A 24,145-nucleotide genomic window follows, 5' to 3' on the forward strand; every position below is an offset into this window, starting at 1 on the left:
ACTTACTTTTGGACCTCTCCATGTGATCGTTGTACTATCGATTTCAATAAAGGTTCAGGTCTTGCTGACATTTTAGGGGATGTTTTTGGACTTGTATCAGAGTCTCCACTGTCTTCTTCCATGGCTTTTATATAACTCCCACTTCTCATTCTTCGACATGGAATCTCCTCATCTTTACTCCCAGAGGGATATCCTCCCCATTCATCTTGAGGCACCTGGGAACATGTTTCAAACAATTACATTAAAATGCAAAAAGGATGCTCATTAATATTAGCTGACTTACAATGCAATATTATTTCCTACTGTGTAAGATATTTCTTGTGTTTATACTATAGTATATCTGTTTGTGCCCTCTTTAATAGCTTTCAACCCCAACTTTTACTCTCACCACCCCCTCCCCTAAAAGCATGCTTGCTTGAATTGGCCATTGGCCATTCATCCTGCAAATATGAGAGACCTGGAGCAGTTTGCAAAAGAAGACTGGTCCAAAATTCTAGTTGAGGAGCAAGAAGCTTATTGATGGTTATAGGAAGCGATTGATTTCAGTTATTTTTTCCAAAGGGTGTGCAACCAAATATTAAGTTTAGGGTGCCAGTAATTTTGTCCGGCCCATTTTTGGAGTTTTGTGTGAAATTATATAATTTTTGGCTTTCTTTTCTCTGTATTGTGTGTTGTTCCAATACGCACAAAGGAAACAAACATGTGTATAACAAAATGTGTAATTGCAATACTTTTCTGGCAATGCCAACATTTACAGCCATGACTGTATTTGAGGATACTGAAGATTCCACATGCATACATTCTATTGCAGAGGAAAAAACTACAGAACCAAGGAAAATTAGTATAGCTTGAATGAATAGTCTTTTTTTTGTTGCAAAGATGCCAACTGTAACGCTGTCTAACATTCAATGTATAAACTTTTTTTTTACCAGCTACAGTATATTGTGACTGCTAAGCTGCTCAGAGCTGTTAGACCTACTACCTACTACAATACATTGATAAATGTGCAGCATTTTTTATTTTATTTTTTATATATTTTTATTTTTTATATAGACTAATTTCCTCTGTTCCTTCATAACTGTCAGATAGGTTGCAATAACTAATCCCTCTTCTTATCTGAACTGAACTCTTAGTGACGTGTGATGGACATGTATACCACATCTGAACAGAAGAGTGTATGAAGTGGACTCAAGACCGGAGTCAACCCATTTTGCAGCAGGTTCTGACTGACCCACTTGCAATGGCTCAGGTTTAAGATGTCTCCAATTATGTTGTTTAATTCCTAGATCACCCTCATCCAATTTCCTGCCCCTGCAATGCCATGGTGGGATGTATTGGGGTTGGCATGGCAGCTGGGGCTGGCATAGATAGTTATCTTATTTTCACTATCTGTCTACATCCTATGTAATAGGATTGGGTTCTACTACAAGCATTATATGCCACAAAATAGATGTTTCAAGTTGAGATCCCAAAGTGGGACTACAAAAATTTAATATAGTTGCATTCTTCATAGACCTGGAGATTTCAGCTTGGTTACATGATCAGAACCAGCCCCCAAACCCCATAGCAAAGGTTAATTAGAGATCAGGAGAGGAAGAAGGGACCCGTGGATGGTTCTGATCATGTGACATGGTGGTCAGAACCAGTCTGGAACATGGTCCATGATGAAGAAGCTGATGGGTACAGCAAGGTAAGTTTAAGCCCACTGACCAATGTCTTTAATTGCTATCACCACTCCTGTCCAAATTATTAAAATATAGTGTTTTTTTTAATATAGTACCATAAATATCATAAAAAAATACACAGTGCTAGCAGTGTTGATTTTTGTTCACCTTGCCTCTCAAAAAATGTGATAATAAGTGATCTAAACTCATTAAACTCATAAGTACAGCAAAATGGTATCAATAAAAACTATAGCTTGACATAAACATATACATTTACAATGAAGTCTATGGAGAGGTGAGGTAAGGTGAATGGAGGAGGAAGATTCTAGAGACACAGATATTGTTAGGAAGGGCCGGGGCCTCCGCTGTGCTGCGTGGAGTCTCCAGGCCCGCTCTGTGTCCAGCGCCGTTATGGCACGGCTGGTCCCGATGCGATGTAGGCCGGAAACCTCCGCTTGAGTCTTTGGAAGTTCCGGTTTCCCTCTAGTGCCAGGACCAGCACTGCTGGGGTCAGGGGGATCAGAGGCGGGCTGGTTATTTGTTTTTGTGGCTTCCCTGCTGTGTATTCCTGTCCCTGCTATTCCTGATCACCTCCTCTGCATGTGTATGACCCTGGCTTGCTTTACAGACCTCTCTTTCTTGATCTCCTGATTTGGCATCTTTCTGACTTCATGTGCATGACCTTTGGCTTTCTCCTGACCTCCCTTATCTGGATTCTGATTTGGCTACTCTGCAAACTTCCTGTGTATGACCCGGCGCCCCTGACTATGCTTCTGCCTCTTCTTTCTGCTACCACATGACCTCCTGTGAACCAACTCGGCTTGATTGACTATGCTTTGGCTTCCTCTGGAACCTGCTTTGATCCCTGGATTACCAACCTGCCCTGTACATCTGTTTCTCCATGCTGACCTGCTCTCCTGAACTTTATCCACTGAGGTTAATGTCTGGGTTTTTCTGGGTCCCCCTTACTTGGGGTTCGCTGGGTGTGCGGCGCTATCTGGGTGGCTGCGGTTTTGGGCCCCGGATCTTACCAAGTCCAACTCCACCATCAGGAGCACTGGCAAAGAACTCCGGGGCCTGGTTCCGCTCCGGTTAGGAGAGCGTGGTACACTCAGGACTGTTTTTGCCTCAGTGCCTGGGGATTCAAGTTGCCCAAGATTTACAGTGATTATTGTAGTGTCTGGTCCCTAACAGATATGAGCCCAGCTACAAAATTAAATGAGTCATTTCAGTCAGGATATTAATTCCTGATAGCAAAGCTGTATTGTGAAAGAGACCTGTCACTCTATAGTGTAGATGCCTCTCTGCTTTGAGGGGTTCTCTCCCTTCCCTCTTTGTAGACTTCTATTGTATAGATTTGTTCAGTGACAGAAGGAAAAAGATACTGTTGAAACACTTTTCTTTAATAATGTATATTACAATGTTTATAGTTTTTTATTTGCACTATGAGTTTATTGGGAAAAAAAAATGATTTCAATGGGAGCCAGGATCGTATACGCGGCGCTATTTTGCGGCCGTGATTTTGCGGCACTTTACTCCGTGTGAACTCACCCTTAAAGAGAAAAAAATACATTTTAATGATTTAATCCCTTTAAGGGTTAGGGTAGGATAGGAGACAAGTAAGAATGGGGTTCCGAGTCCACTATGTAAATGTGTGTGATAATTGCTCCATCTTCGTCTGTGAGACTGACGGAGGGCTGTGCTCAGCTATCTCTATCAGTAGCACAGAAGTGAATGAAGTGGTGATAATGCATGTGCATTAATTCTCCATTTACACAAGGGACTTGGAAACCCCCATTCATGTACTTGGTGAGAACCCAGGAGACACAAACCACAGGAGTGGGGGATAAATGATGTTTATGGGAAACCCAATATAATTACAACTCCATTATGAAGTTAACCAACATAGATCATATATGCTGAGAAACTCCTTCAAGAATTATGTGCACAGTATAAACTATGCCCTATGAAATAATAAGACAAGGAAATATGAATTTATATCACAAAAACTACAAAATCATATACATGAATGTCATATTACAGCACGTCCTCAAGGCAAACATTATGCAGTTGTTACCTCACAAATTAATGCAGCCCAAGCAGACATGACAAATGGAGCTCATAGAGGGAAAACTATTGTGTTAATTCCAGTAGACAGAGAGTCTAAATGATAATTAAAGATGAGCAGAGTAAAGCAGGAAATGTTCCAGCCTCCACAAATCTGATTTGAAGCAACTAAATTAACTTGGGAAACCAGACTTAATAAATGTTCATCTGCTTCCGCACAAACAAAAATAAGAAAGGAGATTTTCTTCAGACATTGGAGCATTGTGGGGCAAGGTGAACTTACATTTCTACAATCATGTTTTAATAGTTTCTGGAGTTGTCGGATGGCCACTTCTTTTAATGTGAGATGGGAAAGGTAAAAAAAAAAACCCTCAAACTCCAATATTCACCTGTCCTCTGTGCTCTGGGGGTCTCCCAGCATGGTACAGTGCTGCTGCTCCAGTGTTTTCTTCTGGTGGAAGTCCCCACCATACGTGGCCTAAGGAAAGGGATGTCACAGGGACAGTAAACACTAGAACAGCAAGACCGGACCATGTTGTTTTTTTTTTCTTTCCCACCCCCATATTAAAAGAGGTGATTATCTTGGACAACCCCTTTAAAGATGAATTCAGGCAATCATGTTTGGGCAGGTAAAACTGTCCATATAATTCCATTTTCTGACCCACTCATGGTTTGGCTGAACCTCCCTGCATCATAGTTGTCTCCAGTACTCAGTACTCTGTCATTGTGGGACATGCTGACATCACAAACTTTACCCTTGTACAGTACATGGGTTTAACTACTCATTATTCTATAAATCCTACTGACAATTGCATGCGGAATCACTGATATGCTCGCTTCTTTGGTTTTAATTTTGGACCTCAAAGGAGTAGTTCAGATAAAGTTAATAGCTTCTGATGGTTCAGCATATATGAAAATACCCTAGCCATAGGATTCTATTGAACTGATAGTCACTGTATGCTTTTATGTTGTGTCTAGTGTCACCTTTAAAGATATATTCACTTTTTAAAAAGCATCTCTCACAATTATGATTATGTATCAAAGTGTTATATATAGAGATGAGCGAGTAGTATTCGATCGAGTAGGTATTCAATAGAATACTACTGTATTCGAAATACTCGTACTCAATCGAATACTACTTGCTATTCGCAGTAAAGATTCGATTCAGAACCAGCGTTGATTGGCCGAATGCTATACAGTGTACAGCATTTGGCCAATCAATGCTGGTTCTGCAGCAGGCTCTTCTTTGCTAGTTGAGAGAGCTGGCAGCTTGTGGTTATGCGGGAGCTGACTTTTTCTCATAGGAATGCGTTGATTGGCCGAATGCTATACAGTGTACAGCATTCGGCCAATCAACGCTGGTTCTGCTGGAGGCTCGTCTGTGATGAGGTGGAGTCTAAGATTGGACCACAATGGAGACTGCTGTGGTCCGATCTTAGACTCCGCCTCGTCACAGATGAGCCTCCGGCAGAACCAGCGTTGATTGGCCAAATGTTGTACACTGTATAGCATTCGACCAATCAACGCTGCTCAATGCATTCCTATGAGAAAAAGTCAGCTCCCGCATAAATGCAAGCTGCCAGCTCTCCCGACTAGCAAGGACGAGCCTGCTGCAGAACCAATGCTGGTTCTGCAGGAGGAGTAAGCGCCGGTTCACATTAGCGCTTGCCTCCCGTCCGGAAAGAGTCCGCAGGAGGACCCCCCCAAATGGCATATCAGAGCAACAGCAAGAGCTGGATAGTTAAGCACATGGACCCCATAGCATATAATGATTCTTGCGGGCAGTGCGCGGCAAGCACACAGAGCCCATTATATGCTATGAGGTCCATGTGCTTAACTGTCCAGCGCTTGCAGTTGCGCTGATATTCCGTTGGGGGGGGGGGGGTGTTCCTCCTGCGGACTCCTTCCGGACGGGAGGCAAGCGCTAATGTGAACCGGCCCATAGTCTATGGGGTCCGTGTGCTTTAACTGCACAGCGCTCCTCCTAAACACTCTCCTCCTGCAACTCGTGGTCTTGGTGACTCTCCTTTAGTCGAATAGTGGTTTCCCCTGAAACAAGCATTTTTTTCCCATAGACTATAATGGGATTCGATATTCGATCAAGTAGTCGAATATTGAGGCTCTACTCGAAACGAATCTCGAATCTCGAATATTTCACTACTCACTCATCTCTAGTTATATACATATAAGTGTTTCAGCAGATTGTTGTACAATGCTTAGTGTAAGAGTACACTTCTCAGAACACAAATCACAAAAATCTTTTTATAGATAGAAAGGGATGGTAGGTGATTTCAGGTCCAAATCATTAGTTCTGTAAGCCTTAAGGTCTCTAAAGGCTGTGGGCTGTTCTAAGTGAATCATGGCTATGTACACATATACAAAAAGCTTCCTGCCTGCAAATTCCCAGTTTGATATGTCATTTAGAGATGGAAAAGGCCTACTTCCCTGCCAACAGCAATTCAGTGGGACAGTCCTGAATTCAGGGTGTTGTCTTACTACCAAGGATAGTGGTGGTATGACCTGGCTTCAACTCATTTGCATCTGGAAAAGGTGCTTCCTGCTTCACCATTCAGCACCTGTCTCTGCACCCAGCAGTTTGGAAGCAGGCAGAGGCCATGTAGTGACGTCACTACATTGAGCTTGCTGTTTCTGAGATGCTGACAGCAGAGATAGGAGTGAACTGTACAAGGCATTTCATTTATGAGTTATTACTTTCTGTAATACTTGTTCTATGTTTCTATTGGCAACAGAAGAACATGCAATCTTTTCTATTACCGTATATACTCGAGCCGAATTTTTCAGAACAGTTTTTGTGCTGAAAAAGCCCCCCTTGGCTTATACTTGAGTCAAGCAAAAAAAAAATAATTTTTTTTTTCGGGTTTATGATCAGCCGCAAAATGTAATAAAAAAATAAAATTAATAAAGGTTCTAAATCACTCCTTTCCCTAGAATACATATAACAGTATAAAATTACTGTGAAACACACACATTAGGTATCCCTGTGTCTGAAAGTGCCCGGTCTACTGAATATAGGGTAACTGCAGTGCTCCTGTTCCATCGGGAAGGCGTTAATAGGAGCACTGCAGATACCCTATATTTAGCCAGGCTGAATTACAAGTGGGGATAAAAAAACCTAGTCCTCAAGCTCAGGGAAGGGGCAGACATGCAACCAAAACACCCCCTCCCCTTTCCCAGTACCCTGCAACTACTGCACCCAAAAACTCCGACAATTTTAGCTTTTGAAATTTTCCAGTAGCTGCTGCATTTCCCCCCCTTCTCTTATAAATACATTTTCCCTGTTTTTTGTGGTAAAATTAGGGGCCTCGGCTTATATTCGGGTCGGCTTATACTTGAGTATATTCGGTATATTATGTACAGTATTTCTCATTGTATGTGTATATTGTGCTAATGGCACAATTACATTATAATCTCTTGAAAAAAAACAAAACAAAAAAAATGACTTTAGATACTTCTATATACAAGCAACTTGTGAATGAAATTCTCTGAATGAGAAATAAAGTACGGCTAAATGTCCAGTAGTTTAGTTATGAGTGCTCTTTTCTGTTCATTGTCTCATCCGGTATTAATGTTTTTTCCCTGACTAGCTCATATTGCTAGAAAATACATAGAAAAATAGCGTGACTTCTTCTTTTCTTAATGATGATGTATTTCTGGACTAAACGTTGGTTACTAAAGCTGACTCATACATATGGAAGAATACAGTGTAATCCTGGAAAGGCTAACACACAGCAATACATAGGAAATCTCCAAGTATCTAGAAGGATTTAATCTTTAAGAATCCAAGCTAGTTTGGATTGTGGCTTTTTTTTAATTACGATTAGAGATGAGCGAACACTGTTCGCATCAGCAGATCCGAACAGCATGCTCCCATAGAAATGAATGGAAGCACCTGTGACACCGGCCGGCCGCCGGCAAAGTCAGCGTCACAGGTGCTTCCATTCATTTCTATTGGAGCGTGCTGTTCGGATCGGCTGATCCGAACAGTGTTCACTCATCTCTAATTACGATTTCTACATTTTAAAAGTAGTTACTTTTTTATTTCTCTGTTGACATTTCACCCTTAAAACATTAATGAAGCTAAACAAAAAATGGCTTGTACCTCTAAATGGTGCCATTTAACATTTCAAGCAGTCACACAAAAATATGCACTCATGTGGCTCTATGAACAGAAATGAAAAATGTATAGCACCCCAGCACCACTCTATCTCACAGCCATTAGCCATATCCCAGCTGTACATTTTTGCAGCATTTACATACCACTTTCCTTCTCTATCTGGACCCAGACCACCTTGAAGAGTTGTTCACAACAAATCTGTGTACATAAATTTTCCATCATTTCCATCCCCTGTTGAGACCTCCACATAGTAATTATGTCCCTGATTGTACTAAAGCCTCTCCCACAAAATTCCACATTGACTAAGGGCTAGTTCACACGGGGGCAAAGAGTCTGATTTTGACAGCGGATTTTGCTTCAAAATCAGCCCCTTTACAATAGTGGTCTATGTAGACTGCTAGCTTTTTTATTTCTGCTAGCAGAAAAAAAAGAAGCGACATAACCTTTTTTTTCAGGTGTTTTCCACCTAAAGAAAGCAATAGAAGTGAATGGGAGGCGAAAAAGCGTGTTTTTTCCACGCGTTTCTTTGCAAAAAAAGCGACACGTTTTTAATCGGGAGGGGGAAACAGCCTGGCGTTTTTTGAAGCTGTTTATACAAAATAAAGCTAAAAAAAAAAGCTCCAAAAAGCGCGGCAAGGTCCAAAAAAAGCTTCCTAATTAGGAAGCGTTTTTTTTCTGGTGCCAAAATAAGCCACACGTAATTTACGTGTGAACTAAGCCTTAGTGATGCTAACCAGCTGCTATTTTTTTGCCATGGAATGGTTAACTTTTTTCTTTCTGGGAGGGGTAATAATTTTAAGATGCATAGACTTCCAGACATCAATAGAAATCAAAAAGGAGATACAAGATATTTATCTATCTGTAGTGTGTTGAGTTGACTTCTCAGCCCCCTTGGCTTTCGGATCCTATGCTGCAACTACTGTGACCATTATAATTACACCAGTGAATACCCAGAGGCTATAAATGTCCCATGTTGAAATACCTCTTTAAGTGTAGGTTTCTTATTACACTGACTGGGAAAAGTTTCAGGTAGCTTTTGTACATTTTAGCTGATGCCTATTAGGTTGTTTTGCTGGCAAGGTCTAATAGACATCCATCCATAAAAGATTGCCTGGAGGCCATTGGAGGAGTGGAAAGGGGATGAGAGAAAGGTCTTCATCACTTAACCAATTAGATACCAATCTGTCAATCTACCATTTTTGACTCTGGCAGAGAATCGGTTCTTTGTTTTATAATACAGGCAGCGCCGCACCTCCCATGAGGCGACCTGAAGCGACTGCTTCAGGCGGCGCTATGCCAGGGCCTCGGGAGGGCGGCATTTTTGCTGACCTAAGCCAGTCCAGGACAAGCTGTCCTGGACTGGCTTAGCGTCACCGTGTCTGCAGCCCGACACGGGAAGCGAGCGGTGTATTGGGGCGGCCCTGCTGGACGCAGCGCTGCTCCAGCGACCGCCCCTCACACTCAGGCAGAGAGCAGGTCCTCTCCCTGCCTGCTCTCTGCCTACAAACGCCGCTCGCTCCGCTCGGCCACGCCCCTTTCCACTCGACCTGCCCCCTTCCACTCAGCCCCACCCCTTTCTTGTGACCCCGCCCCCAGATCCGCCCCTTCTCTGGGGGGGGGCGGCTTTCTGACGCCGCTTCAGGCGGCAGAAAGCCCAGGTTCACCCCTGAATACAGATAGTACACGGCAGCAATGTAGCAGGCCCAGTTACACTGAAGCAGTGTACTTTCACAGTACTGAGCATTATATGTTTAGTGCAGTGTACTAGTATGGAACACAGTGGGAAGAGGTTAAAAAGCTATTGCTAAATCTGTGTGGCAGTTATGATCTTGTAAGCATTGTATCTCCGCATTTTTGATTGGCCCTGGTTGACTGTCCTCAAAGAATAGAATTAGAGATGTACAGACTCAAAGACCTTCTATGAGCCCATACACTACTCCTCATAAGAAAAAAGAGATGATTAAAAAAGAAGGTGCACAGAACTAAATGTTTCTGTCCCATTTTTTAGTGATCAGTTTGACCTCAGTGAGGGTCTCTTTGAAAGTTACACATAGAGTTCAGTATTAACATTTATCTATTGTATGAACAAAGATCAAAGATATACATCCTAACAATATATACCACGGCATAGAGATCAACAAGCATGGCAGCCACCCCAAAGAGTTAGTATTATATTTATATTTTTTATTGAGAATTTGAAATTTCTTACTAGCTCTTGAACTACCTGTATCTATTGCACTTTATTGACTCTTATGTGGGGCTCGCCTACTTAGCATATATCAATAGATGTAGCTCCACTGATTTCTGAAAGTTTTTCACTCCTACCATTTCCCAGCAACCAGTGCAGTTAGCTTTGGTGCCTGATATGCTGCTTAGGCTATGTACAGGCAAGGTCATGCAGGGACAGGAAAGGGGGTGTTATTGAGCTCTCCATATAGAGGTATAAAGTGTCAGCACGCAGAGTCTCTTGTCTTCTCCTGTCTGACACCTCCCACCTGACAGTAGAGTGCCTAAATGGCATTAGATGGAATGAAGCTGCAGCATGGCCATGCGTGCAACAGTCATGCTGTCACTTCCTGAAAATAAGAAAGCAGCCATATTTTTGAGTCCTGCACATCACCTTTAATGGGTATGACCATTTTTGTATATATGAATGGCGTCATCCTAAAGAAAGGTCTAATAAATAAAACACTTTCCTCCTTATAACCCACGACATTGAAAATGCAGTTTGATCTGAAGATATCATCTTATACAGAAGAAAGAGCTGAGCAGAGCGATATAGTTTTGTTAGAAATGATTCTGTATATGTTTGTATTCCTTGAGCTAAAATTCGATATGTTAATATAGGGTTTAAGAGTCCAATCATACTCAATGATTATTGTTGTGTGTACACTCATACAGGGAATGTCATCAGGATGCCCACTGGACTCCTAACGACCAAATTAATAAAGTTTAAGATCAATAAATGACAAGTTATATAGACTGTGACTGGGAAAATTGACCTTCCAGCTGTTTTTCATTAGTACCACTTCCTTTTCCAGCCTTTTATTAACCCTGTCTATACTTTTTACAAGGTATTGCTGCCATAATTTCTAAATGAGTTATGTTTTTTAATGAAATAGAGAAATGTCTAACTTTTCACTTCTGATACGTGTCATATGTTCTATTGCGAATAAAATACGGTCATATCACATTTCCAACTCATTGCATTCTTCTTTTCTATACATTATATACTGCATCCCAAATTTTTGGAATTGGGGTTCTAAAATTTACAACGAAATATCAATCTACTGATTTATAACATGCTGCCTGTTTACTATGACAAGTTCCTGTTAAAGATTTAAAGGAGTTATCCAGTTTTTATGTTGCCAAATAACAGGATGCACCAATACAACACTTCCTAATATATACAAGGTTCAGCACCATTTATCTAATTTACTTTCAGGTCATTTACCTCAGCTGTGATGTTTCATTTGCAACCCACTACCTCTCCCTGTGAGCAGTGCAGCCAGCAAACATAGCAACACAGCAGCCCATGACCACAGATGTGGGAGTGAATTATTACCTGTGATTTCATTGCAGGGGAGAGTAGAGAAGGGAGGGGTACACAGAGCAAGAGCAGGCAGATGAATCATGGGAAATGTAGTTTATCCTCAGATTCACTGCATGTATAAAAACAGTGAAACAAGCAACAGCAAGTAAAATAAAGCCAACCGAATAATTTTGGATGCTGAATAACCTTTTTTTGTTATGGTTTTTTGAGCCAAAACCAAGAATGGCTCCAAATGGAAAGGGAGATATATAGAAAGCTCTTAAATTCCTATATTTTGTTCAATCCACTCCTGACTTTGGCTCAGAAGAAAACGCTGCGTTTCTGCAATGTGGGGCTTTAGCCTTAAGGTATGTCTGCAAGTTGCAAATTTAGCTAAAACCACAGCCACACGTGATGAGACAGAATTTCCAAACCACTTGCTACTTTCCAAACCACTTTTTCTAGTACTATCACAGTGTTACCCACAAAATTCTACTGCCATAAATATGATTGTCAATAGCCATTTATTATTAATTTGGCATCACAGAGGATATAGGTGTTATAGTAGGACCTAATGGGGGTAGTAGTCCCTCTGATAGCTAAGCTATGGGAATGGTCATGGTAGCTGTAGTGGTGCTCCAGACTGTGGGGCACCTCTCATAGGACACACAGCAAGTCAATTGTCAAAAGTAAGATAGCAAAAGACACAGTCCTTTGTTAACCAAAAGTTTCTGAGGAGAACTCCCATAAAGTGCAGCAATACCTCACAGCAGTACAGTCTCATGTACAATACAGCAGGTGCATGCGAGGAGGATTCCCTGTTATCTGACTGGTAGGGGCTGATGCTGCCACACAATTTTCCTCAGATTTTGTAGTCTAGACTATTGAGGAGACACAGTCCATATTATAGCTACAGAAGAGGGATCTTCATCAGTTGGCTCCCAGCGGGTGACTAATTTGGGGTATATGTAGTTACTCACGGTTACTGGGTTGTGGTATCTGATAGCCGGACGCAGACCTAAGAGACACATGGCCAGGAAACCACGGAATACTGTACTTGAGCAGAGGCCTACTTTAGGTCCAGGAATTTAGAAAGGCTCCTTTATATCTGCTCCTTTCTGTCAGGTTCTCTCCTTTTGGAGGCAGTAGCAGTATGGCTGTTCACCCCTCTGTATGGACTGGTGAATGGTCCTAGGAGAATCTGTATCTTACATGGGCTGTGAGATTCACCATGCAGCTCCTAGGTTTGGCAGGAATAAACTGAAAATCCTGCTTGGTGTAGGACTAGCAGCAGGTGCTGTTACCTCATACACTAGCCTCTACAGAACATGGCTGACCTGAATTTCCTGCACCCTGCTAAGAGGAATACGGTCATATCACATTTCCAACTCTACAGCTTACCAGAAGCTTCTCTGTAGATGCTTATGCTGTGTATGGAGTGATTGGGATCTTACCATTACATGCACCTACATAGAGTGAACCATAGGTGTCAGCAGAATACTACATGGCAATAAACACAATGTATGCACACAGTAAATACCAGGTTCTGGGGATAATATCACTCCTTAAAGAGGACCTTTCACCATTTTTCACACAGGCAGTGTTATATACTGCCGGAAAGCTGACAGTGCGCTGAGTTCAGCACACTGTTGGCTTTCCCGATCTGTGCCCGGTGTGAAGAGCTTACGGCCCGCTACCGTAGCTCTTCTATGGTCAGAAGGGCGTTTCTGACAGTTAGCCAGAGACGTCCTTCTGCCTCGCGGCGCCAATCGCGCTGTGCTGTAGAGCGGGGAGGAACGCCTCCTCCCTCCCTGATAATGCTCGTCTATGGACAAGTACTGCGAGCAGAGGGAGGGGGCGTTCCTCCCGGCTCACACTCTACAGCGTGATAGGCGCCGCGAGGCAGAAGGACGTTTCTGGCTAACTGTCAGAAACGCCGTTCTGACCATAGAAGAGCTACGGTACCGGACCGTAAGCTCTTCACACCGGGCACAGATCGGGAAAGCCGACAGTGCGCTGAACTCAGCGCACTGTCAGCTTTCCGGCAGTATATAACACTGCATGTGCCCAAAAGTGGTGAAAGGTCCTCTTTAAGGAGAGATCACCTTCACAGGGGTATGGAGACTTACAAAAGCCTTTTTTGCTCCACTAGGGGATTATGGGAAAAAATAGTCTAGAAGGCAGCAAGCAGAGGCACTGTTTTCCTATTTACATCTTGGAAAACAGATTTGCATATTTTTCCCACATGTAATACAGATTATACAACAGCTAGTGATACCCAGTATTGGTATACTGTGAGAAGCATTATACCAAACCACAACTACTCCTATCATGGCAGGAAGGAGTGTACTGGGACACTACATTAAGACTGTAGTATTACCAGAAAAATCAGGTCCCCACTTAGTAGGCTATTTGAAAACCCCACCCATTGTATCTGTTACTTCTGCAATTTGTGAATAAATCATTGACTTATATTTTTGCTACTTAATCTAACAATTAAAATGAGAGAATTGACTTACAGATAACAAATTACTTCACATACTTGAAACTACTCTGAGTGTTAGGTCGCATGTTCAGGTTTGGTTAAGGTAGTTTATGAGGCAAAATCCAGTAGTGGATTGAAAAAAAAAAAGAGTACTGTCTGTTGTGGGTCTTTACGTTATTTTACCTAATCCTTTAACCCCTTCCCGCCGATGGCATTTTTTGATTTTCGTTTTTGACTCCCCTCCTTCTAAACCCCATAACTTTTTTATTTCTCCGCTCCCAGAGCCATATGAAGTCTTAATTTTTGCGGGACATTTTGTTCTTCATGATGCCACCATTAATTATTCTATATAATGTACTGGGAAGCAGGAAAAAAAATTCAGAATGGGGTGGATTTGAAGAAAAAATGCATTTCTGCGACTTTCTTACGGGCTTTGGTTTTACGGCGTTCACTGTGCAGCCAAAATGACATGTCCCCTATATTCTGTGTTTCGGTACGGTTCCAGGGATACCAAATTTATATGGTTTTATTTACATTTTGATCCCTAAAAAAAATTCCAAAACGGTATCATTCCGTAACTTTTTTATACATATGTGTACGGGGATGCATAGGGCGTCTTTTTTTGCGGGGCCGGGTATACTTTTTAGTTCTACCATTTTTGGGAAATGTTATTGCTTTGATCACTTTTTATTCAAATTTTTATCAGAATTAAAACAGTGAAAAAATGGCGGTTTGGCACTTTTGACTATTTTTCCTGCTACGGCGTTTACCGAACAGGAAAAATATTTTTATAGATTTGTAGAGCGGGCGATTTCGGACGCGGGGATACCTAACATGTATATGTTTCACAGTTTTTAATTACTTTTATATTTGTTCTAGGGAAAGGGGGGTGATTTGAACTTTTAATACTTTTTATATTTTTTTATATTTTTTTTACTTTTTTTTTTATTTTTTTTTTTGCATTTATTAGACCCCCTAGGGGTGTTGAACCCCAGGGGGTCTGATCACTAATGCAATGCATTACAATGCTAATGCATTGCAATGCATTGCAAAAAATCATCATCTCTTTTGCAGGCTGTATACACCAGCCTGCAAAAGAGAGAATTTGCAGATCGGCTGGGAGCCTTTAACAAGGCTCCCGGCTGTCATGGCAACAGGGGGTCGGCCCTGGAGCACGCTCCAGGAGCCGGCGATCCCTGCCAAAATGGCGGCGCCCATGCGCCGCCGGGAAAATGGCGCCTCCGGCGCCTTTGACAGCAGCGCCGGAGGGGTTAATGCCTCCGATCGGTCCGGGGACCGATCGGAGGCATTAGAGCCGGTTGTCTACTGCTTAAAGCAGTAGACACCCGGCGGCTATGACGGCCGCCCGGCTCCCGGGCGGTCGCCATAGTTACAGACCCGACACGCGCCGTACTATTACGGCGCATGTCGGGAAGGGGTTAATAGTTCAAAAGTGCATGAACATATACCCTTAACGTTTTAATATAGAAGAAACTAACAGGTGATACAATGATATAACCATATGAAAGTGGAACCATACAATAGAATCTGTGAAGGATAAGTCTTCCAAAATTAGGACCTTAAAGGGATTCTACCACTAAAACACATTTTTTTCTAGTTAACACGTCGGAATAGCCTTTAAAAAGGCTATTCGTCTCCTACCTGTGGAAGTGCTCTCCGCCGCGCCGTTCGTTCAAAATACCGGTTTGTACCGGTATGCTAATGAATTCTCTCGCAGCGATGGGGGCGTCCCCATTGCAGCTCGAAAACCGACCGCAGCGCCGCCTCTCTGGTCTTCGGTGTCCTCCCCTTGCTTCTTCAGCGTCTGTCGGACGCCTGCGCAGTACGCTCTGTTTGGCGAAGATTGCCGAACGTACTGCGCATGTGCGAAATTGCGGTCCCAGCCATAGTGCGGGCACCACAATTTCGCACATGCGTAGTACGTTCGGCAATCTTCGCCGAACAGAGCGTACTGCGCAGGCGTCCGACAGACGCTGAAGAAGCAAGGGGAGGATACAGAAGACCATAGAGGCGGCGCTGCGGTCGGTTTTCGAGCTGCAATGGGGACGCCCCCATCGCTGCTCCTGCGATGGGGACGCCCCCATCGCTGCGAGAGAACTCATTAGCATACCGGTACAAACCGGTATTTTGAACGAACGGCGCGGCGGAGATCACTTCCACAGGTAGGAGACGAATAGCCTTTTTAAAGGCTATTCCGACGTGTTAACTAGAAAAAAATGTGTTTTAGTGGTAGAATCCCTTTAATAAGATACATATCTCTCTATATTATAAAAATGAATTTCTGTCTGTCTGTCTGTCTGTTCTCTAATGCGAACCAAACGACTGCACCGATCTTCACCAAATTTGGTACAGAGATACTTCAGGTCTCCGGGAAGGTTTAAGACGAGACTCCAACTCGCTCGGACGTACCCTTGCTGAGATACAGCATTCCAAACACAATGCTCCCCCCCCCTTAGCCAATACAAACCTGCAAGTCTTTCACTCATATTCCAACTACAATACACACGGTCACTCCACATACACAACCCAACACTGATATACAAACTGAGATACACGCATCAGAGGATTAGATACACAGATCAGCACACAGTATCACACGCCAGAGGATTAGATACACGCGTCTGCACACAGTCCCACAAACCAGAGGATTAAATACGCGCTGCTGCACACAGTTCCACATGCCGAAGGATTAGATACATGCGTCTGCACAAAGTACCACACGTCAGGGGATTGGATACATGCGTCTGCACACAGTACCACATCCCAAAGGATTGGATACATGCATCTGCACACAGTTCCACACACCAGAGCATAAGATATGCACATCTGCACACAGTACCACATGCCGTAGGATTAGATACGCGCCTCTTCACACAATACCACACAGGGGAGGATTAGATATGTGTGTCTGCACACAGTACCACACTTTGGAGTATTAGATACATGCCTCTGCACACAGTACCACAAGCCAGAGAATTAGATACACGTTTCAGCACACAGTACCACACGGGAGAGGATTAGATACGTGCGTCTGCACACAGTACCACACGCCAGAGGATTAGATACACCTGTCTGCACACAGTACCACACGGGGGAGGATTAGATACACGCATCTGCACACAGTACCACATGCCAGAGGATTAGATACACGCGTCTGCACACAGTACCACATGGCGTAGGATTAGATAGGCGCGTCTGCACACAGTAATACATGCCGTAGAATTAGATATGCGCGTGTACACACAGTTCCACACACTGCAGGATTAGATACGTGCCTCTTCGCACAATACCACACAGGGGAGGATTAGATACGTGTGTCTGCACACATGACCACAAGCCATAGAATTAGACACGCGTCTAAGCACACAGTACCACACGGGGAGGATTAGATACATGTGTCTGCACACAGTACCACACTTTGGAGGATTAGACAAATGCCTCTGCACACAGTACCACAAGCCAGAGAATTAGATATGCATCTCAGCACACAGTATTATACGGGGGAGGATTAGATACGCGCGTCTGCACACAGTACCACAAGCCAGAGAATTAGGTACGCGTCTAAGCACACAGTACCACACTTTGGAGGATTAGATACATGCCTCTGCACACAGTACCACAAGCCAGAGAATTAGATACGCATCTCAGCACACAGTACCACACGCCAGAGGATTATATACGCGCGTCTGCACACAGTACCACAAGCCAGAGAATTAGGTACGCGTCTAAGCACACAGTACCACACGGAGAGGATTAGATATGCGCATCTTCACAGAATACCACACAGGGAAGGATTAGATACGTGTCTGCACACAGTACCACACTTTGGAGGATTAGATACATGCCTCTGCACACAGTACCACAAGCCAGAGAATTAGATACGCGTCTCAGCACACAGTATCACACGGGGGAAGATTAGATACGCGCGTCTGCACACAGTACCACATGCCGGGGGATTGGACACGCGCGTCTACACACAGTTCCACACAGGGGAGGATTAGATACGCGCATCTGCACACAGTTCCACACATCAGAGGATTAGATAAGCACGTCTGCACACAGTACCACATGCCATAGGATTAGATACGCGTGTCTGCTTACAGTTCCACATGCCAGACGATTAGATACGCACATCTTCACACAGTTGTACACGCCATAGGATTAGATACACGCGTCTGCATACAGTACCACATGCTGTAGGATTAGATACGCGCGTCTACACACAGTTCCACACGCCGTATGATTAGATACGCGCCTCTTCACATAATACAGTACCACACGGGGGAGGATTAGATATGCGCATCTTCACACAGTACCTCACGCCAGAGGATTAGATACACCTGTCTGCACACAGTACCACACGCCAGAGGATTAGATACGTGCGTCTGCACATAGTTCCACATGCTGTAATATTATATATCACGTCTGCACACAGTTTAAGTTACCAGAGGATTAGATACGTGCCTCTTCACACAATGCCACACGGGGGAGGATTAGATACACACATCTGCACACAGTACCACACGCCGGAGGATTAGATATGTGCATCTGCACACAGTATCACACCAACAAGGATTAGATCCTTGCGTCTAAACACAGTACTACACGGGAAAGGATTAGATACAGCTTTACTCCAGGTATCCATAACAACTGATCAAAGGTTTTTCACTGATATCCAAAAATGAGATACACATAATCACATGACGCTTATGGACATAAACACAAACAACACACAAAATACACCAGTGCAAAACTGGACAATTCTTATGGGGCCACTACACAAACATAAAATGTAATATACCCGTGCAAAGCCGGGTCCTCCCTCTAGTGTGTATATATATATATATATATATATATATATATATATAATTATATTATAAAAAATCCGTCATTGTCAAACATCAAAGTCATGCACGTAAAGTAACTTTGATCGTTATGTACTTTACCTGTAGGTAATGGCATGGTCTCAAGGAAGATTTTATTTCCTGATGGACTAAGGGTTTATCCAAATTAAGAGATGATTTTCGATAGGCTTCTTTTGCTTGGCTGACGGTAAGTGTTGACCAGGAACTTCTTTTCATATATTTTCCTTCTGGGGTCATTGAAAGACCTTCACATGCTGAACATTTCATGTCGTTGTTACTTTTAGAAGTCTTAAGGGAAAGATCTCCAAAGTGTCCCTGCAGAGATTCAGGATAACAATGAGATATATGATCTACATGATGTCTATTCATTACACTAGGGTTTCTGTAAGTGCTATCACTGTCCAAATTATCATCCGAACTCCACCACCCTGTCATCCCAGACTTATGTTTGCTGTCTGGTTTTCTTTCCTTACTTTTACTCCTTTTGCTATGCTTTGAATAATGGCCATGATGGTGGTCATCTCCACGGCTGTCTCCTTTTGTACCGTTTACGTTGCCTTTTGATGATCCTTCTAAAGAGTGTGATTTTGTGAACAGTTTCTGTACAGAGTGAACAAGGTGACGTATTCTTCCTGGGCTTTCTGTTCTCTGTTCTGTAGAGGTGGATGTCTTTTGATATTGTAAGGTGTGGAATCCATCTCGGTGCAGAGGAAGTTGTTTTTCAAATTGATCTAGTAAGTTTGCAGGAATTCTGTTAATTTTACTACTACTAGTGTGTGAGACAGCACAGTCATCACGGGTTTCGTAATGGGAACTATAGTGCATTCTTGGAAAAGTGCTACTAGACATGTGATCACTCATCATCACAGGCATCATCATGCATTCGGAATGAATGGAACTCCGTGGGGAGCAACGGTGGTGGTCCATTTGACAGCTCTCCGTAGGACTAAGTAGATACGATTGCCTAGTTTCTTGCCCATGGTGCCCATGATCATGTACATGTTCACAATCCTCAGGAGATGCTAAGCCACAAGTATGACCAGAACATAACTGTGATTGATTCCTGCTACCAGATAATCCTTTCATATTCCTAAGGGCGGGAGAATATTTTTCTTCATTGAAGTGCTGGGAAGGCGACCATGAGTATTGCTGCTGATCTGAAAAAAAAAAGCCAAAGCAATATAAGCATGGTAAAATTATTACAAAAATCATTCACTTCTTCAAAAAAAATTTTTTTTAAAATTGGAAACTTGTTTTTCTCTATGAACAATTATTTTACATAATATACTACAGTATCATTGTATGCCCATTAATGCAAAGGTTGCAGTGTTCATAAAAATGTATATAAACTTATTAACAAGTTCGAAACATTACCTAACACTTCAAATGATTCCATGAAACCCTGGTGTGTCTGTATACTTAAAGTAAATGTCAACTTATTGAGAAATTTTTACTTTTTAACACTGTCATTTTAAAGTGAAAAATGCCGACTTTCTATGCATATTATTAGATTTTTATATTGATCAGAGCTCAGTTTTTATGATACAAAACTCCAGTTCTTATACATATATACTAAGGCCGGGGCCTCACAAAGTGTAAACCACAATGTTTTATAGTCCTTACAAAGTGGACTATAATATGCGCAGTGGAAATCGTTGCAGTATCAGAAGTCGCAGCATGTCATTTGTGATGTGGGAAAAACCGTGATGCGTTGCCGCTGCTTTTTGCTTTTTTGTTGCAGCCCGCTACGTGAGGCCTTAGCCTAAAGGATACATTTTCCAGTTCATAGTGAGTAGGATTATATTTAACGCTATGTTTTCAGGTATTATGGACCTCTATGTTGTTAACTGGTGCGTTGAGGGTTGAGATTCTTTATTCATACATTAATAATATGCATTAAAAAATTACTTCAATCAGACATCAAGATTAGGGTCTTTCTTCTTTTTTATGTAGATTGTGAGCCCCACATAGAGCTCACAATGTACATTTTTTCCCTATCAGTATGTCTTTGGAATATGGGATGGAAATATACAAACTCTTTGCAGATGGTTTTTTGCCCTTGGTGGGATTTGAATACCAGGACTCCAGTGCTGCACGGCTGCAGTGCTAACCACTGAGCCACCTTGTGGCCCCTTAGGGACTTTCTTCTCCTTTATTCTGGTGTGGACCAAAATACGTGTGACTATACTCATGTACTGTATATATATATATATATATATATATATACAGTATATCACATACAGTACATATATGATCACCACAGCAATAACAACAGGACATAACTAATGAGCATGAATGAAAAATGAAAGTAAAGACATCCCTTCTAGTAATCTAGTGAACACTACAATATGTGTCCCTTGAGGTAGATTCTGTCACTCTACTATCTTATTACACATCTTGTATTGTTATTCCGGCATGTATAGTCAGAATTTTATGGGAGTGGGAGGTTCTTATTAAGTCACATCTTCCAGTTTATTAAAAAATAAAAATATAAAAAATTGTATTTAATGTTGGACACCCCCTTTAAAAAATGTCTGGCTGGCACTTTTTATTAAAAAGTCAGGGTCAGAATGGCATAAAAAACTAAAGATCTCACACCGCGCCTGTTCCATTGCTGTCGGGTCCCCGCAAGCCTGGTCCCTTTAGACACACTCGAAATGGTGCTCAGCCAATCACTGTCTTTGGCAAATAACATGCATAAAATGTCGCTTTTTTGGCACTGAATTTTCAGTGCTGAAAAAAAGCCTCCCATTGACTTCAATAGGTGCTGCTAGCTTTTTTTTTTACCAAAAAAGCTAGCAGAACCCATTGAAATCAATGGGAGGCTTTTTTTCAGCACTGAAAATTCAGCGCCAAATAAAGCGGCATTTTCCTCCGTGTGAATGGACCTTAAAGAAGATACGTCTTGTTGAATGTGTTTTCCTTATCCAACAGAGAGCAGCCCCTCCCCCTCCTCTCAATTCACACAACATATACAGGCAATCTGTTGGTAATAAGTCTCAACAAAATAAAGTTCCTTCAGTTTTCTTGAAACTGGAAAATAATTAAAAATATAACAGTCTATAGTAAGGAAAACATTATTGGCTCTATTGTGTATTTGCATCATAATGAAAATGGAGCTTTCTAATCATATTTCATATTTGAAGGAAAGCTCTGTATTTTCTCATTGGTTACTAAATGGAAGCCTAGATTGGTGTTGTGGCTTTTTAACATTCATCCTGTAACTAGTGCTATATAACCTTCAAAATAAATGTCAACATTTCTAAGTGTATCATTGTGGAATTATAGCTGAGAAGTTGTATGTTTTAACCTTTCCAATATGTTTGTCTTCTATAAACCAGTAAATGATCTATTATGTTTAAAATGATTCTTAAAGCATAGGAAAGAAAATGTGACAAGAAAATCATAGGCTTTTACTTATTAATTTTTTCAGAACTGCCAAACCCAAAGAAAATGAGCTGTAGGCAAACTGAAAGATCAAGAACGGGACTGATAGAGTAACCCTGCTAGTCTATTATCAGAGAGCTCTCCGGAAGGAGCAACTACTACTAAAATCACTGACATACCAGCACACAAGGGCATCGTGTGTATATACTTAGATAATAGGATGATTTAGTTATGGGAATGAACCAGCAGAAGCAATGAAAATGGCATTTAGTTATCATTTCAGAAGGTTATAGCATATTATCCTTTATACAGAGTCCAATACTAAATCTCCAAAGTACTAAAATGAAATACATTGGAATAAGAAATTATAGGAAACACATTGATATGCATGTAACTTTAGCCTTATTCTTACTACTATTGTATTCATATAATAGTAATGTGGACTGCATAATAGTAGCAGCAGCAGATGTCTTTCACCTTATACTCTCCCATTGAAATGAAATAACCTGTCCTGCCCGAATCCAGTAATAAATGAATACAGCAGGCACCTTTGAGGAATTGGTGAATACTGATAAATCCATAATAACTACTAATTTTCCTTTTATGGCTTTGGTAAAAAGAATCATCTTTGTCTATGGTTGACTTTTAGCATGGACTGCAGTTAACCCATTAAAGTCATAGGGTAGTTTGTATGTTAATGCTCAGTGGCTTGTTACATATTTTCTTAAGAAAAGAGAGTAAGTTTGGCTAAACAAATGTAATATCTCTCAGCTAAACACTTGTTTGACTGACAGCTAGAGGCATAACTTGAAGCCCCTAGGCCCCAATGTAAAATCTGTAATCAGGCCCATACCTGCCTTGGGCCATTTAAAATGGTGGTATATTTTATGGAGCAGAGAGATCTATGGGGCCTCAGGGTCCAGGGCCCAGTAGTGATCGCTACCTTTGCACCCTCTATCTCTACCATTGCTCTGACACACTTGTAAGCTTGGCTTAGCTGTGCATGTATATATTTGTAATAGTGAGAAGTGAGAAAGCCATTGCCACACTGTTCTGGTTCTGATGGCAGCTTACCTCCCTGACAACAACAAAAGCATCAGTCATGTTGAAAGCTAACATACCTGACACATTTTTTTCTCCATCTGCTGTCAGAAGAGAGTAAGGAGGCCCCATGCAATATTAGTCCTGCTGACATACAGTATATCAATACCTCCTAACTTTTCTGGATTCTGCATGACAGTCCCGGATTGTGGGTCGTGTCTTACAGTCCCGGTTGGCGGGAGGTATGTCCCAGATTCAACTCAAATGCGCCTGGAGGATGCAAATGAATTGACTATGTGAATTGACTGATTGCTGTGCTCCCCGTGCACTCTGGCCCTGTGTTGCTGTAGGCGCGATATGATGACGTCACTCACATCGCCCCTACAGTTCCCAGAACACTCTGGGAGAAGAGACTGCCAACAGAGCAGCAGAGGATTGAGGAGAGGTGAGTATTAGTGTTTTTTGTGTTAAACTTTGGGTGCAAACTGAGGGGGAACATGAAACTGGAGGCTGATGAATGGGCGACATGAAACTGGGGGCAGGTGAAGGGGGGCATTAAACTGGTGATAAATGGAGGCAGTAGGGACATTAACTAGGGGAAGATTAACTACCTCAAACTACCCCCACTGTTTAATGTCCCCCTCCAGCTGCCCCAGTTTAATGTCCCCACCTATTTGCCTTTGATACTTCTACCTTCTGCTCAATCGACTTGAGACTTTGGCTCAAAAACCACAGCAAAAGCCTATGCCTAAAGGAGCATAACCCAATGGGGCAGATTTAGGGTCCATTCACACAGAAGAAAATGGTGAGGAATTTGTTGTGGAATTTCAGCTCTGAATGGACCCTAAGGCTGAGTTTAGACGGGGTTTTTGGGCTGGAATTTGACATGGAATCCGTGTCAGAATCCGGCTCAAAAAAAACTCCTCACATTGAAATCAATGGGTTCCT

The 24,145-nt window shown here is 42.2% G+C and overlaps 1 protein-coding gene across 7 annotated transcripts in view; it reads right to left on the minus strand.

Annotated features, from left to right (window-relative positions):
- The window catches only part of DLGAP2 (DLG associated protein 2), a 748,630-nt gene that overhangs the window by 192,186 nt on the left and 532,299 nt on the right, over positions 1–24,145 (minus strand). For all 7 annotated transcript variants that reach the window (XM_075268420.1, XM_075268423.1, XM_075268426.1 and 4 more), the window contains 2 exons: positions 18,851–19,926; positions 7–215 (listed from right to left, as the gene is read on the minus strand). In XM_075268420.1, the coding sequence (XP_075124521.1) occupies positions 7–215; positions 18,851–19,926 (1,285 nt within the window). The remainder of the gene's footprint in view (positions 1–6; positions 216–18,850; positions 19,927–24,145) is intronic.

The sequence above is a fragment of the Leptodactylus fuscus genome, chromosome 3 (assembly GCF_031893055.1).
Source record: "Leptodactylus fuscus isolate aLepFus1 chromosome 3, aLepFus1.hap2, whole genome shotgun sequence".
Taxonomy (NCBI): Eukaryota; Metazoa; Chordata; class Amphibia; order Anura; family Leptodactylidae; genus Leptodactylus; species Leptodactylus fuscus.